The 16,384-nt window shown below is 35.4% G+C and overlaps 1 protein-coding gene across 15 annotated transcripts in view; it reads left to right on the top strand.

Moving 5' to 3' along the window:
- Positions 1-16,384, top strand: part of CEP128 (centrosomal protein 128) — a 449,614-nt gene that overhangs the window by 28,833 nt on the left and 404,397 nt on the right. For all 15 annotated transcript variants that reach the window (XM_063715661.1, XM_063715658.1, XM_063715660.1 and 12 more), the window contains 3 exons: positions 6,983-7,109; positions 8,138-8,256; positions 12,748-12,839. In XM_063715661.1, the coding sequence (XP_063571731.1) occupies positions 6,983-7,109; positions 8,138-8,256; positions 12,748-12,839 (338 nt within the window). The remainder of the gene's footprint in view (positions 1-6,982; positions 7,110-8,137; positions 8,257-12,747; positions 12,840-16,384) is intronic.

Below are 16,384 nucleotides of genomic sequence, written 5' to 3'. Positions count from 1 at the left end.
GAATAAAGTTAATAATGTATTTTTAATTAATATGTTGCTAATTCTATCTTCTACTTTTCTTTCCTTTGGAATTGCTTACTCCTATCCTGTAAACTCTTGGAAAACCAATTAAATTTATTCCTTCATGTTTCTAATGAGGGGTATATATACAGTGTGATGAAAACACTAAAATCACATTGTATGTGTACCTATCATTGGAAACATGAAGGAATAATGACTGTTTTATACATATCTGTGTTGTATTGAATTGTCACATAACTCCCAAGTTGTAATTGACGGCTTGTTATTTTTTTTTTTTACAAAGTAAAGGTATAGTTGTCATTAATCACTTGTAATTGCAAGCTAATGGGCGCAGGGAAACATATCTTCTCTCATAAGCATTTCTATTTTTATTTAGAAAATGAGTTTGGACATCCTTGTATTTACAGGATTTTTATGATTTATGATGTACTTGACTGATGGAGCTCTATAGACTTTGTTATATTTGGGTAGCTCATGAAATGTTTCAGATTCATTACCTTACTAATAATGGGAATTGAGTCTTTGCTTTTTAATTTATTAGTGAAAAATTGAAAACATTATTGTTAACCATTAGCAGAGTATAGTCCTACTTTGTAAAGTTGAATATTAGGTCCCTACTTAGGGTAGCAAATTTCCTTTGAATTGGGCGGTTTGGAAATTAAATTATGTATATCCTATTTTAGGTATGATATATTCCATAACAGTAAATATTGTGATGTTAAGAAAGCAATTTTCAATGAGGGACCCATTGTCATCAAGTCTGTGGTAGGCCTAGAGTTAAATAATGCTGAACTTTCTGAGGGAGTAGTTTTTTTTTTTTTTTTTTTTTTTTATGAGATGGAGTCTCGCTCTGTCGCCAGATTGGAATGCAGTGGCGTGATCTCAGCTCACTGCAACCTCCGCCTCCCAGGTTTAAGTGATTCTCCTGCCTCAGCCTCCCGAGTAGCTGGGACTACAGGCGCATGCCACTACGCCCAGTTAATTTTTCTATTTTTAGTAGAGATGGGGTTTCACCATGTTGGTCGGGATGGTCTCTATCTCCTGACCTTGTGATCCGCCTGCCTTGGCCTCCCAAAGTGCTGGAATTATAGGCATGAGCGACCGTGCCCTGCCCAGGAGTGGTTTTATAAATGGGAAGTAAATAAACTCAACAGATATTTCCATCTGAGTTGTAAATACATTTTTAGGGAATGACGAACTCTTTTACATAGCTTCTCCAGATTAAAGGATTCTATTTCATCATTCTATTTATTTCTTACTTTTATTTTCATTGCCTTTAATCATAATGATAAAAAGTATCATTTACTGAACAACCAAATCTGCCTCAGGCATTGTTCTAATTATTTTACATAGATTATCTTATTTCATCCACAAAATAAAACATGTAAGAAAGTTATCTGATGGGGTGTGAAAGATGCAGACAGGAGCGGGGGCAGAAGTGAAAGTAGTACAGCTGAGGAAAGCAAATGAAGCTTTTCTTTGCTCCTTCTGAATCATGATATTTCTATTTTAAAAATTTTATTTATTTACTTATTTCGAGACAGAGTCTCACTGTGTTATCCAGGCTGGACTGCAGTGGTACAATCACAGCTCACTGTAGCCTTGAACTACTGGGCTTAAGCAATCCTCCCACCTCAGCCTCCTGAGTAGCTGGGACTACAGTTGTGTACCACCACACCTGGCTACTTTTTATTTTTTACTTTTTTAGTAGGGATGAGATCTTACCATGTTGGCCAGGCTGGTCTTGAACTCCTGGGCCCAAGTGATCCTTCTGCTTTGGCCTCCCAAAGTGCTGGGATTACAGGCATGAGCTACTATACCTGGCCTGAATTATAATGTTTTTAATGATCACTTCTGTTATTTGGAGTACCCACTGTTGCCCAGATGATTTCCTTTCATAGATTTAGGTTGCAGTGTAGTCAATCCTTTTGCGTTTTATGTGCATTCTTTTTCAGTTCATTAACCTTGAGTTACATTTTGTTTCTAATCAGAGTTTTTCCAAATAGAGACATCAAAAGGCTTTCAGAGATCTCTGTGAGAATTTTAAAATTTAGTTATTTTATTTTGATGGTAATCTAAATGCATCTACAGTTATTTTTCAGTTCATTTATATATCAGTTTCCAAGATAATTGGTTTCCTACATCTTCTTGTGGTGACCAATGACTTTTTTACCCCTTGAGTATCATTATTAACTTACAATTATATGCATATTTAAAGTGTTTTAGTCCATTGCAGTTAATATTTTTATTTATGCTCAAATTGTTTTATCTTTGGCTAGAGGGAGCCTACTACATGCTTAAGTCTGAAAAAGCATTACTTGATGATTTGGATAAACTACCTGTGTTGGTTCATTCTTGCATTGCTATAAAGAACTATCTGAGACTGGGTAATATATAAAGAAAAGAGGTTTAATTGGCTCACGGTTTCGCGAGGCTGTACAGGAAGCATGACATTGGTATCTGCTCAGCTTCTAGGAGGACTCAGGAAACGTACAATCATGACAGAAGGCAAAGGGGAAGCACACACGTCACATGGCCGGAGTAGGAGAATGGGAAGGAGCGGGGAGGTGCTACACACTTTTAAACAACCAGATCTCATGATAACTCACTCATTGTATAGTACCAAGTGGGGATGGTGCTAGATCATTCATAAGAACTCTGCCCCCATGATCCAGTCACCTCTCACCAGGCTCCACTTCCAACACTGGGAATTATAATTGAACATGAGAATTAGGTGAGGACACAGATCCAAATCATAGCCATTCAATTCCAGTGCCCAAATTTTATTTGCATTTATGCTGGTACACAGTAGTTTCCATTGTTTCAGTCTAATATCAAAAGAACAGAGGTGAAAGAATAGATCTAATCTTTAAATCATGCATTTATATCAAGTGAGGTATTAGTATACATTATATTATGTTCTATGATGTCCATTTTACAGGATTTCAGATAGGGGAAAGTGGGGGAAAATAGAATCATCATTTGGTATCTGGTGAGGTAGTCCTACTAGACTCAAAAGAATTTATAACATTGTAGTTAGTACCACAGTCTTTGGTAAGACTGATTAGTTTTAGGAAAATAACATCATCATAGAAAATGTTAGATTGAGTTTTATTAACATTATTTTGTTTTTATTTAATTTTGTTTGGTTTGACGTTACACCTAGTAAGACGTTATAATCCAAAAGAGTTTAAAACAATTTTTATGACTTCGTACTCTCTCTCTTTATTTCTTGGTTTTTGTGTTTTAGGAGTTATCAGATTGGCTCCATACATCACTAAATTTTGTGCAGTGTCTGTTTTGTTGTGTTGTGACTACTTAAAGTGTAGATTTTAATTCTATTACATTTTTAGTTTTATGTTTTAGGTGCAGAAATTGTTTTTGCCATAATGCTTGGAAGAGTAATTTAAAATCGCCTTTATTTTATTCATCTCCCTTTACATAACGTAATTTTATTTTTTGGACCTTAAAAATCATCCTATTCATCTTCAATGGCTTCGGATATATCTTTTTAGAGTTTTAAAATGGGATTGATAGATGAGATTTTGGGGAAGTGTTTCATTTCTCTTGTTCTTTAATGTTCTTCTGTATGTCCCATGGTAACTTTTTTTCTTTTGGTGGCAGGGAGTGCGTGCGTGTGTGTGTGTGTGTGTGTGTGTGTATGTGAAAATTCACTTTATTTCTGAGCTTTTAGTTACAGCTTAGGATTTGTTAGCAAATAAGCCTACATAAAAAGGATGCTGGCAAGATCTGCTTTTGGCATTGGTAGGTAAGATTATTTCAGATCAACTCTTCTACTGAGAACAACTAGAAACATGAAAAAAAGTAAAAAATAATATTATGAATCCATCAAAGAACTACTAAGGCAGTGAGGAATTCTGTAGTCAGAATCTGGCAAAAAACTTAAGTCCAGAAGGGTAAATCTTATATTTGGGACTTTCTTCCTCCTTCAAGATGATAGCTGATTCCTAAAGAGGTGGATTAAAAGCAGAGAGGCTAGGATCAGAGTTATCAATTAACTTAAGAGGCTAGGAAGACCAAAGCTGGAGTTCAGGAACCCTTTAGCTTTAATGGAGACCCCAAAGGGTGATAGTATAGGCAAAGTGGTGAATTGGAAATGAGAAGTGATAAACTGAAAATAGACCAGCCTTCATGGTGACAGAAGCCCGTCCTTGAACCACTTCAGTTCCTAACTGGGTTAAGGTGATTTGAGATTGCTAGTGACCCTAACCTGACTTTCCATTAGAAGCAGAACCAGATTTTTCTGAAGAAAGATGTCATCCTCTAGAACTTTAAATTATTTCTACAACTTGTCATATAAAATGTCTATCACATGGTAAAGAATACACAGGCATAAAAGAATATAAAAGGTGTCTGAAAACCAAGGGAAGAAGCAGACAATAGAAACATATATGGGACTATAAGGTAACCATGAATAACATGTTCAAGAAATTAAAAGAATAGATTAAGAGTTTTGGAAAATAATTGAAAACTAAAAGGAACCAAATGAAAATTTCAGAAACTGAAAAATAAGATAAATAAATAACCAACTGACCTTTAATGAACAGAGTGAACAACAGCTTGAGTATAGTTGAAAGAGAATTCATGAATTGAAAGATAAACCAGCATAAGAGATCCAAAAAGAATGGAAGAATGAAAGATTGAAAAAATATAGAAGAGAAAAGAAGACATACAGCATTTAGTAAAAAGGTATAACTAAAATGCAGTTGCATTTCCAGAAGGAGAGGGGAGAGAGAATGAGGCAAAAACAATGTTTGAAAAGATGATGCCTGAGAATTTACAACATATAAAATTTATTAAGCTATGGATTTTGTGATCTCTGTGGGTCAGAAATGGGATAAATACAAATAAAACTGTACATAGTGATACATAATAAAATCACTGACAAAAGTAAAGAGAAAATCTTAAAAATAGCCAGAGCTAAAAAGGCAGATTACCTTCAAAAAGAAGCAGTAGTAAGAAATGATAGCTGACTCTGCTTTCAAAAGGATACTGAAATTGAGTTTAGCTTGAAAGATGGAAATAATAAACACAGCAAAACTTAAGAGAGCTGATTTTACATTTTATTTCTGACGCTAATTTGTATGATCTAAATTCACTTTAGTGACTTTTCTAGTCTGTGTCTCATGTTACAGTTTGAATTTGAGCTTTTTAGCTTTAACATTGTTTAGTTTTATTCTGATAATTTTGTCATAGATTACTGATATACTACTTTGTGATCACTACATAAGACCTCTGGTCTACTTATATGTTATTTTACTTATGTGTAAATTACTCTCAAGGTAAACCTTGGTTTTCCTGGGCCTCATAGTATGTTTTGTGGATTCATGCTGAGGTTTTTTTTTTTTTTTTTTTTTTTTGAGACAGAGTCTCGCTCTGCCGCCCAGGCTGGAGTGCAGTGGTACGATCTCAGCTCACTGCAACCTCTGCCTCCCAGGTTCAAGCAGTTCTCCTGCCTCAGCCTCCCGAGTAGTTGGGATTACAGGCACCCACCATCACGCCCGGCTAACTTTTTGTATTTTAGGAGAGATGAGGTTTCACCATGTTTGCCAGGCCGGTCTCGAATGCCTGACCTAGTGATCCAGCTGCCTCAGCCTCCCAAACTGCAGGGATTACAGGCGCGAGCAACCGTGCCTGGCCGATGCTGCATCTTATAGCTGGCTGGTGAATACTCAAGGCAGGATGGTATTGTACATATCCCAGTTTAGGTAAGGAGGAGACAGAGGGATGTGGAAATCCCTCTTTTTTTTCTTTCAGAAATGAGAGGGACAAAAGGAGCAGATTCCTGAAATTCTAACTCTACTTTTAATACAGATTGTTTCAATTAGAGCAGCCAAATCCAAATAGCCAGACTGAAAAAGGGTTTGCTTCATTTGTGACTCATATTCTGTTTCATCTGTTCTTTTCCTTCAGTTGAGGCTCCTTTCTTTCTGCTCATTTCCCCAAGTAAAGTAACTTGTTCTCCCCATAAATGGTGTTCTACCTTTTAACGCTGGCTGAATTTAGGAAACCCTGTCTTCTCAACTAATCGTTTTGTTTTGACATTCTACTTAAAGAGTTATAGATGACTTGTTCCATGGATCCATGCATTATGTTTAAAATTATTACTTTCTATTCATCCTTAAATAAGATATCTAGACCTGAAGTTTCCCAGCAATTCAGGGTGTATGGATTTTCTTCAGCTTTAATTTTTTTTCCCTTGGGTCTTAGTCGAATCCTCTTCTCAGGTCTGTAGTTGTGTACAGCTCTGGACATTATTCTCAGTATTTAGCATGTTTTTATTTAATGTAGCTCTTTATGTCTAAAGATATGTTTTTATATGTCCCCTGTTGGCTGACTCCTTAATAAACTGAATAAAGCATTTGGACAACTGTAGTTCTTAGTGTGTACTGGCAGTCTGATATCTGACCCAATCATTTTCTGGGATTTGAAGTCTTTGAATGACTGAAAGAGGTATTCTGATAATAGAGTTGGACGGTGTACATTGTTTCAGTAGCAGCTGTCACTGTGACAGCTGTTTAGTTTCCTATTTGTTGTAGACCTGGAGTTTCTGAAGGAATGTTTAGAAGAGAGGAAAGCTTTCTCTCTTCTTTCAGTTGTGTTGACCTTGTTATGCTTCTTCGCATGAGTGGTGCACCAATTAGACATTTCAATTTGGTTTTGTAAGCCCTTACACAGTAGACATCTCTTCCACATCTGGCAATAAAAAATGGAATAGGTAGTGACACATGCCTTTTAAAACCAGATTTTAGCATTGGTTCTTAAAATATTTGTATTTACTATTTTCATATTTTAAACATAACTTAGTTTAAAATTTTCTGATACATTTCTTTGGGGGAACCCAGATATTTCAGAAATAGCTTTGAAAATCTGTGGTCTATTTGTATTTGGAAGTTGCTTAAGAAGAATAACACTTCATTCATTATATTCTTTAAATTAGTTAAAAGAAAGCTTGGAACAATCAATCGACCAACTCCGGAGTCAACGTTTATTGAGAAACTCAGGAGGGAGAAGTATTTCTGTTACAAGTTTGTGTGCAAGTGACCTTGATGGTGGCACTGGGCCAGGTAAACACTACAAATGTTCTGAAAAACATTAAAAATATTTTTGAAGTAGATATTGAATACATTTAATTTTTGGAGAAATATGACCCACACATAACTTCATGCAGATTGGATGATAGGACATTTAGTTGTCAAGGATTTTATAGTACATGCTTTGAAATATATTGAAGGGTCTTTGTTGTTATATTGTTTTTTTTTTTTTTTTCTCAGACTCTGTAGACCACATTAGAGCTTTACCTAACAGAAACTTAGATTTAATTGTCTGCTGCCAAAGAATCAAAACAAATACATGAATTCGCCAGGTGATACACTTTTTAGGTTAGGTATCTTGTCCTAGCGTAATAGATTTTCCCATGTTTATGAAATACCCTGTGATGCTTGTTAAGATCAGGTGAATTTCAGTCTTGGCATGCAGGTAGATATGAATGGCTAGCTTAAAGCTTATGACAGTTTGTCTTAATTAATCTTACTTACACTTTTGTATAGCACTGAGATTCATGTTTGAATCGAAAAGCCTGCAGTGAAGGGAGGTGATTTAGATAATTGAACATTGGTACCTTACATTGTTAATATTACTGTTGATTATGGTAAGAATGATTAAAAATTGGGCACTATTTTTTTATGTAGTTAGTTTTTATTTTTATATGCTGTTCAGACTGTAGACTACGTAGTTTGAAAAATTGTGTTTTTTAGTATTAAGTTATATTAAGGGGTCATATGAGTTTTTTATTTAGCAATTCATTATTTTTATATGAGAAAATATGTTGCTTCTTTGGTAAGTATAACAAATTGAAACTTTTGAGTGTTCTATTTCCAGGTTATTTCTGTTGTTCATTTTATCTGCTTTAAGAGCATGATTAATGCTAATTTGGTGGAACTTTATGGCCATAGCAAGATACTTGGGAAATAGTCTGGGTTAGGGACATGAATATATGTATATCCATGTCTGCCATGTTTGTACGGAGTAAAATTTTAGATTGTCTCTTCTCATGCAGTATTTTAATACCTTCCCTTTTCTTTTACTTGTGAAGAGATCCATCGTTTTCCACCTACCTCACCTCTCAAGGACTATGGGGATCCACAGGGTATTAAACGAATGAGATCAAGAACTGGTGTCCGGTTTGTTCAAGAGACTGATGATATGACTCAGGTACTTTGTACCATTCTGTAATTTGTGTGCGGTATTTCCTTATTCTTCTATTGTATATAAATGACTAACACTTGAACTTTAGGCTATATTTTAACCAAGAATTTGATCATTAGTAACTTTATACTGATCCCCTTTTTTTGGAACCAAGTAAACGACTTTTACTTTTTATTATTGTTTTCTTGCTGAAAAATCATAGTTGTATACGTTTATGGGGTATAATATGATGTTTTAATATACGTATGCAATGTGGCATGATCAGATCAAGTTAATTAACATCTATCACCTTGCTTATCATTTTTTATGGTGGGACATTTGAAATTTATTCTCTCAGTTATTTTGAAATATATAATACATTGACACTGGTCATCCTGATGTGCAATACATCTCAAAAGCTATTCCTCCTGTCTGTCTGAAACTTTGGACTGTTTGATCAACAACTCCCCTTTCTCTCCCTCTCCCCGCCACCCTCTGGTAACCATTATTCTACTCTATCTTTCTATGAGTTCAACTTTATTAGAGTTCATACACAAGTGGGATCATATAGTATTTGTCTTTCTGTGCCTGGCCTTTTTTACTTAACATAATGTCTTCAGATTCATCCATGTTTTTGCAAATGACAGGATTTCTCCCTTTTTAAAGGCTGAATAGTATTGCATTGTGTATATATACTACATTTTCTGTATCCATTCATTCACTGATAGACACTTAGGTTGTTTGCCGATCTTGGCTATTGTGAATAATGCTGCAATGAACATGAGAGTGCAGATATCCCTTTGACATATTGATTTCAGTAGCTTTGGGTATATATCCAGAAATGGGATTAATGGGTCATATAGTAGTCTTATTTTTAGTTTTTGAAGACCCTCCATACAGTTTTCCATAATGGCTGTACTAATTTACGTTCCCACCAACAGGGTACGAGGGGTCCGTTTCCTCCATGTCCTGTCCAACACTTATCTTTCATCTTTTTGATAAAACCATTTTAACAGGTGTGAGGTGATATCTCATTGTGGTTTTAACTTGGATTTTCCTAAAGTTTACTGATGCTGAATATTTAAAAAAATGTACCTATTGACCATTTCTCTTTTGAGAAATGTCTCCAGATCCTTTGCCCATTTTTAAGTTTTTTTTTTTTTTTTTTTTTTGCTATTGAGTTTTTTGAGTTCTTTATATATTTTGGATATTAACGCCTTGTCAGACATATGGTTTGCAGATATTTCTCCCATCCTATGGATTGTCTCTTCACTTTATTAATTGTTTCTTTTGCTATGCAGAAGCTTTATAGTTTGATGTGATCCCATTTGCCTGTTTTTTGCTTTTGTTGCTTGTGCTTTTGGGGTCATGTCCAAGAAATCACTGCCTAAACCAAAGTCGTGGAGCTTTTCTCCTATGTTTTCTTCTAGTGGTTTTACAGTTTCAGGTCTTATATTTAAGTGTTTCTCCATTTTGAGTTGACTTTTTTGTGTGTTATAAGATAAGGGCCTAATTTCATTATTCAGCATGTATATGCAGTTTTGTCAACACAATTTATTGAGGAGACTATCCTTTCCCCATTGTGTGTTCTTGGCACCTTCATGAAAAATCAGTTGACTGCGAATGTGTAGGTTTATTTCTGGGTTTTCTCCTCTGTTCGTAGGTTGATGCATCTGTTTTTTTCTAGTACCATGCTGTTTTGATTACAATTGCTTTATAATGTTTTGAAATTAGGGAGTATGCTGCCTCCAGCTTTGTTCTTTTTGGCTCAGGATTGTTTTGGCTATATGGGGTCTTTTGTCATTCTATATGAATGTAAGATTGTTAATATGGGATTTTTCAAATAAACTAGTTTATTTTCAATGTACAAATTATCTTCCCTTTGTTTTGAGTTTTGTTATGGAGGATTATATCTTGCAGAACATTTAAAAGTGAGCTTAATTGGACGTGTTTTGTTTCCTTTCTTGTTCAGCACATTTTTCTGTAAGCCCTGCTAGGTCAGCTACTTTCTATTTTACTAAGTTTGGTTTAGTATGAACAAGTTAATATTTGTGTGATTGATCTACCGATTTTTCTACCATTAGTGTTTTTTCTGATTGTTGAATCATTGATAGAGCCATTTTCTACTAAGTAAGAAATTCCATACTTTATTCACTAAAGATTTCTGAAGTATTAGTTGTGTGGAAATCTTTTTCTGCTTCTTTAAAGTTCTCTGCAGAGCTGTAATTTTTCCTTTTGTTGTCTTAAGTAGCTAAATTAAATAGAGAAGGACTGGGGGAGTTCTGCACTTTGACCTCTTTGTTTTGGTAGTTTTAGGATTAGGTACTCAAAGTGTATCTTAAGATACTCATCTGTAGCTGTCACTTGTTACTGCATAACGAGACAACAAAATCAAATGCATTAGGAAACACCCTGTGGAAACTTTTCCTTGACTATGTTATTTTTTTGATAGTTGCACCTTGCTAGCATGGACTGTGTGATGAAGCCCAGAACAGAGAACAATATCTTAACATTATTCATTTACTCTTTCCTTCTGTTTATTTAATGTCTCTGTCATTGGGATAATGCTTACACTTGGAAACAGTGGTGAGCAGAAACCTTGTCTTTTAATAAGTTTATATTCTAGAGGAGGAGCTAGATATTAAATAAATACATAAATACAACCTTATTTATGAACTGAGATGCATGCGATAGTGGAAAGATGCATAGGGCTACAGAATTGTATGGTAGAGGACATGCCCCAGTCAAGGAGGGCTTCCTGAAGAAAGGCTGACTGAGCTGAGATCTGAAAGCTGAGTAAGAGTCATTCCAGGTAGAACAAATAGCTTGGCAGGAGGGAAGATAGCCCCTATGAGCAATTTAAAGAAGGCCCACGAGGCTAAAGAAGTATGAAGGGCTGAGATTATGTAGAGCCGTGTAACAGGGCTGACAAAATTATTTTGAAAAGATCACTCTGGCTGTAGTGTGGAAAATGGATTCAATGTGGGTGAACCAATTAGAAGGATATTACTGTGTTCTGGATGTGAATTGATGGTCACTTGGATTAGGATAGATGGAGTTGGAGAGAAGGAGGTAGAATTAAAAGCATTTTAGTGGGTAAAATGGAAAGGTCTTGAAGATTAGATAGCCATGTGGGGAAGGCAGGAATGAGTGAAACGGAGGTGTCAAGGATGCATGCCCGGATTCTGGTTTGCTAAATTGGAAAATCATGATGGCAAAACTTAAGTTTTTCATTCACTATACTGCTTCACTCCTTTCTTTTTATGGTTCTTCCTCATTAAGTTCATTCTCAAGGTTACCCTTAGCTCCACTTGACTGTGTACTTTCTTAATGCCCCCGTAAAGAATTTGTGGTTTATTTACATATCTGGCTCTCGTATCAGATTGCGAGCCACTTCTCAGTAGCTGGCATTAATAAATTGCTTAATGTGCATTTTGTTGAATCAATTTGTTGTTTCTGCAAGCCTGTTTAATGTAGTTTTATTATAAATCATACTATTTATATTCAGCATATATATTTACAGTTAAAGTTACAATAATGAGAATGAACACCATATAACCCCCACCCAGGCCACTAAATAAAGCATTATCATACCCCCAAGCCTCTTTTATACTCCATCTTTTCCCAAGGGGTATCCACTGTCCTGACTTCATACATATCCTGACACTGTTTCTACTTTAAAAAACAATTTTTTTACTTTTTTTATTTTTACTACCTACATCTTATTTAGTGTTGCTTGCCTTTAAACTTTATGTAAATGGGATACTACTGTAATCTTTTGTAACTTGCTTATTTTACTTGATGTTATGTTTTTGACATTCAGCTTTACTAATGCATAGGTATCTTTGATTGTTTCATTTTCACTGCTGTATCATACTCCAGTGGAGGAATATACCACAATTTATTTATCTTGGTGTATATTTGGTTTCTCATGTTCTCATTATGAATAATGCTGCACCATACTTTCTTGTACATGGTTCCAAGTGTACATGAGCAAGAGTTTCTCTACAGCAGGAGTTGGCAAACTAAGGCGTTGTAGGTTGATATAATAAAATTTTATTGTAATTCAGCCATGCTTATTTGTGTACGGTTACTTTTGCACTACAGTGGCAAGATTAACTGTGACAGAGACCATACAGCTTGTAATCCTGGAATAGTCGCTATTGGGCCCTTTACAGAAAAAGTTGGCAGACCGGTTTTCTCCTTCTTCCTCTCTCTCTCTTTTTTCTTTTTCTTCTACTCCGATTAAGGAGGAAGCAGACCCCTTCTAGAGGGGTGGAATTCTGGAGGAGTAGAATTGTACTGTAGAAAATGTGTTGGTAAATGTTATATACAGCTTTTAAAATTTTGTTTTTCTTGGAAAATTTTTTTCTTTCAGAATAGGTGTTTTCTTTCATAATAATATTACAAAATCTGGTTATTATTGCAAAGAACAAGATCATATTCTTACCTTTGGTGAATCTTTATGGAAGAATTCAACAGAATTCTAAATGGATAACTGTGTTTTGCCTTTGCTAGCTTCATGGTTTTCATCAGTCTCTTCGAGACCTCAGCAGTGAACAAATTCGCCTTGGAGATGATTTCAACAGGGAGCTTTCCAGAAGGAGCCGGTAAAAGCAGCCTATGGTTTTTATGAGAGGGATAAATTATGAGGAGAATAAATTAGCTTCTGTAATTGACATATTTATCTAGATTTTTTAAAAGTGTTGTGCTTTTATACAGTATCTTAAAATTTATTAACAGAACAGTTTACAGCCCTTTGAATTTAGAATATATCATGACTCAATGTTAGACAAATTAATTTCCTATTTCTAAAAACACTTTAACTTAATACAATGGAATGCTGACATTATGAAGGGATACACTGTGAGACTTTTGCAAAGAGGTAGATTTACAAATACATTGGAGAGAGAGACACAAAGACTGACTCACTAGCTGACTGACTTTTGGCATTGCACACACGAAAAAGAAGTGTAACATGGAGTTTGTCAGTGGACATAAGCCATTGTAGAATCCAATACTTTAGCTTTTAGTTGAAATCTTTGAGGGTCAGTGGTTAACATCTGCCCCATGTTTGCAATTTTGTCAATTCTGGATAGTCCCCAAGAGCTGTTATTTAATTTAAAACTTCTTTACTGTCTTTTCATTTTTGTCATCACCAGTGGCAGGTGGCTTTCTTTTGGGGGCCATGTTTTGTGGAAAAACAAAGATTTTTATGCCTTCTTAAGAATTACAATCCATATACAGCAAAGATTAGGGAACAATAGAGCTGAATTGAAATTTGTTTACCATATTTGCTTGCTAACCCCAACTATCTAAATCATACCACGCACCAGTTCTGTGTTGCTGCAACAAAAATAGTCAAAACTATAAATGTTAAATCTATGAATATCAAGTATAGGCTGTAATGAGAATGAAAGATTCTACCATTATTACTAGTGCTATTAGCTAATATTATTGAGCCCTTATTTCATGATTTAACTTTAATTCTAGTAACTACCCTTCGAGGTAATCATTATTTTTTTCTCTATTTTATGGATGAGGAAATGGGCACAGAGAGATGAAATAACTCAGCTCTCTAGAAATCAAACAGGAGGGTTGTAGCAGAGTCAGAATTAAAATCTAGGCAGTAAGGCCCCAAAGTCTCTGTTCTTTATCACTTACAGTATATGGTGGTTCAAAATCATTTTCACATGTGGCTGATATGAATAAAGCATTTGAATTCCTGGATTGTGAGATATATTATTGAGCTATATTGCTAACCCTTTACACTGGTAAGACTTAATTAATTTAATACTTAGGTTTTTTTTTTTAACAAGTTGACAAAATTAACAAAATGACATTAACACTTTAATGTATTGTAGGAATGGTTTTATTACATAACCATTACCCATTTCAAGGAAGGGTATACATTAAGCACTGGGAACATGAGTTACAGGGAATAGTTGTCTTGTAAGAAGATACAGGGGAAGTTGCAGGAATGATTTAGTTGATTAGTTTAAATGGTCATTTGAATAACCAATATTGGACTGGGCTGTTAGTATCTGGTAATAGTTTTTGTGATCTATAGGCTGGTACTATCTGGTAATAGTCTTTGTGACCTGGAGGCATGTGTGAGGCAGAAAACTTTGTTTAACCCAAAATAGGAGTTAGGTTTCTTGGGAAATGAGGTGGCTTACCTTTGGGAATGTGTAAAATTTCTGGATGCCATTCTGCTTTATTTGTACCACAAATTCTTACTTCATGTTTGTAAACATAATGGACAGGAAGTTAAAAAGTTTAACTTTCTATTTGATGTTGAAAGGTTGGTATTCTCATTTAATTACTGATTTTTCACTTTTGACATTTATTACAAAACATACATTGAATAATAAAAGTACACTGGGAAGCAAGCTTTTGGAAAGGATTAAGTAAAGTTTAATTCAGAAATCACCTACTTTGGATGCCATATGAAGAATTGATTTGGGCCTGGCACAGCGGCTCAGGCCCATAATCCCAGCACTTTGGGAGGCCGAGGCAGGTGGATCATTTGAGCTCAGGAGTTTGAGACCAGTCTGGGCAACACGGTGAAACCCCGTCTCTACTAAAAATACAAAAAAATTAACCTGGCGTGGTGGCACATGCCTGTGGTCCCAGCTACTTGGGATTGCTTGAGCCCAGGAGGTTGAAGCTGCAGTGAGCTGAGATGAGTCACTGCACTCCTGCCTGGGTATCAGAGTGAAACCAGTCACAAAAGAAAAAAAAATTGATTTGAGGAGGGTGAGGTAGAAGTCTGTTGCACTAGTATATGAGAGTTGATGGTGGCCTGACCCAGGATTATGGCAGGAGAGAGATAGACAGGGGTGTGTTTGAAGATACTGTTTTTGGAAATCAAAGAGACAGGATTTGGTAATGGTGGGTGAGGGAGAATAAACTAAGGATGACTTTAAGATTTTCAATTGGAATAACTAGGTAGATGATAATTCCACTACCTGAGATATGGAAGACTGGTTTGGGTAGGTGAGGTGTAGAGAGTTTGGCCTTGGATATGTTATGTTTAAGATGCCTGTGAGACATTCAAATGGAAGGTAAAATATTCAGCTGGATATTTACTATGGAGCTCAAAGGAAAAGTCTCTTCTGAGGTAAAATTTAAGAATGGTCAGCATGGAGAAGTGTCATTTGGAACCATGGGAATGGATAATACCAAGAGAGAAACTATAGGGAGGATATCAAGGACAGGACTGAGTTGCAAGGAGTTATAATATTTAGGAATCTTATGATAGAAGGAGGAGCTAACCTGAGATGGAATAGCTAGTGAGATGGGGGAAATTCTAGACAGCACAGAACCGCAAAAGCCAAGAAAGGGGCTGTAATATTTATGGGTGTTGTGTCAGGTTCTTGCAGTTTGCTCATTTTTATTATTCTTTGGTATTCCACTGTGTGGATATACAGCAAAGTATTTTAACATTCTATACATACATACAGAAAGACATTTTCAGAGGTTTAAAGTCTTTGAAAATTTATCTTTTTAAGGTAACTTCTTTTTGAGGAAATTACCTAAGGATATATAAGTTAAATAAGATTGTAACCAAGAAATAGAAAGATAAAGATATTAAGAAACAGTAAAATTAACCTGGGGATTCAGTGAAAGTAACCCTGGAATGACAATCATGGAGCAGGCCCAGGAAGTATTCACTCTAAATTAGAGCAGGAAAGTAAGTGTCCTTTGAGAAGAAGGTCATCAAAAAGAGTGAAATAGATGGTTTGTTGACCATTCAGTAAGAAGTGGGAGGAAAATATCAATGATGTGATAAGTAAGGCCCATATAAAGCCAAAAGATAATGAGAAAGCTTGGAAAAAACAAGAACCCAAGAAAGTTATGATCCAAGTGTGAAGCTGACTAAAATGTGAGCCTGACAGAATGTGAGCACAAAGCACCAATTCCATCAATTTCACAGGATGGAATAATTCATAAAATTCGTAAGATGTGTAAATATATTACATAAAACTCTACAGGTAACCAATAGAACTAAAAATGGTACTAACATAATCTGAAATTAGAGAATGAGCTAAATATTTCAAAACAGTCCATCGAAAATGTCTCGAGTTGAACATGATGAAGGCAACCAGCAAAATAATTAATAATGGAAATGGTTGTGCATGATTCACAGAGG

Source organism: Pongo abelii, chromosome 15 (assembly GCF_028885655.2).
Source record: "Pongo abelii isolate AG06213 chromosome 15, NHGRI_mPonAbe1-v2.0_pri, whole genome shotgun sequence".
NCBI classification, from domain to species: Eukaryota; Metazoa; Chordata; class Mammalia; order Primates; family Hominidae; genus Pongo; species Pongo abelii.
Note: the sequence above shows the minus strand (reverse complement) of the source record. Positions and strands in the feature narration are given on the sequence as shown.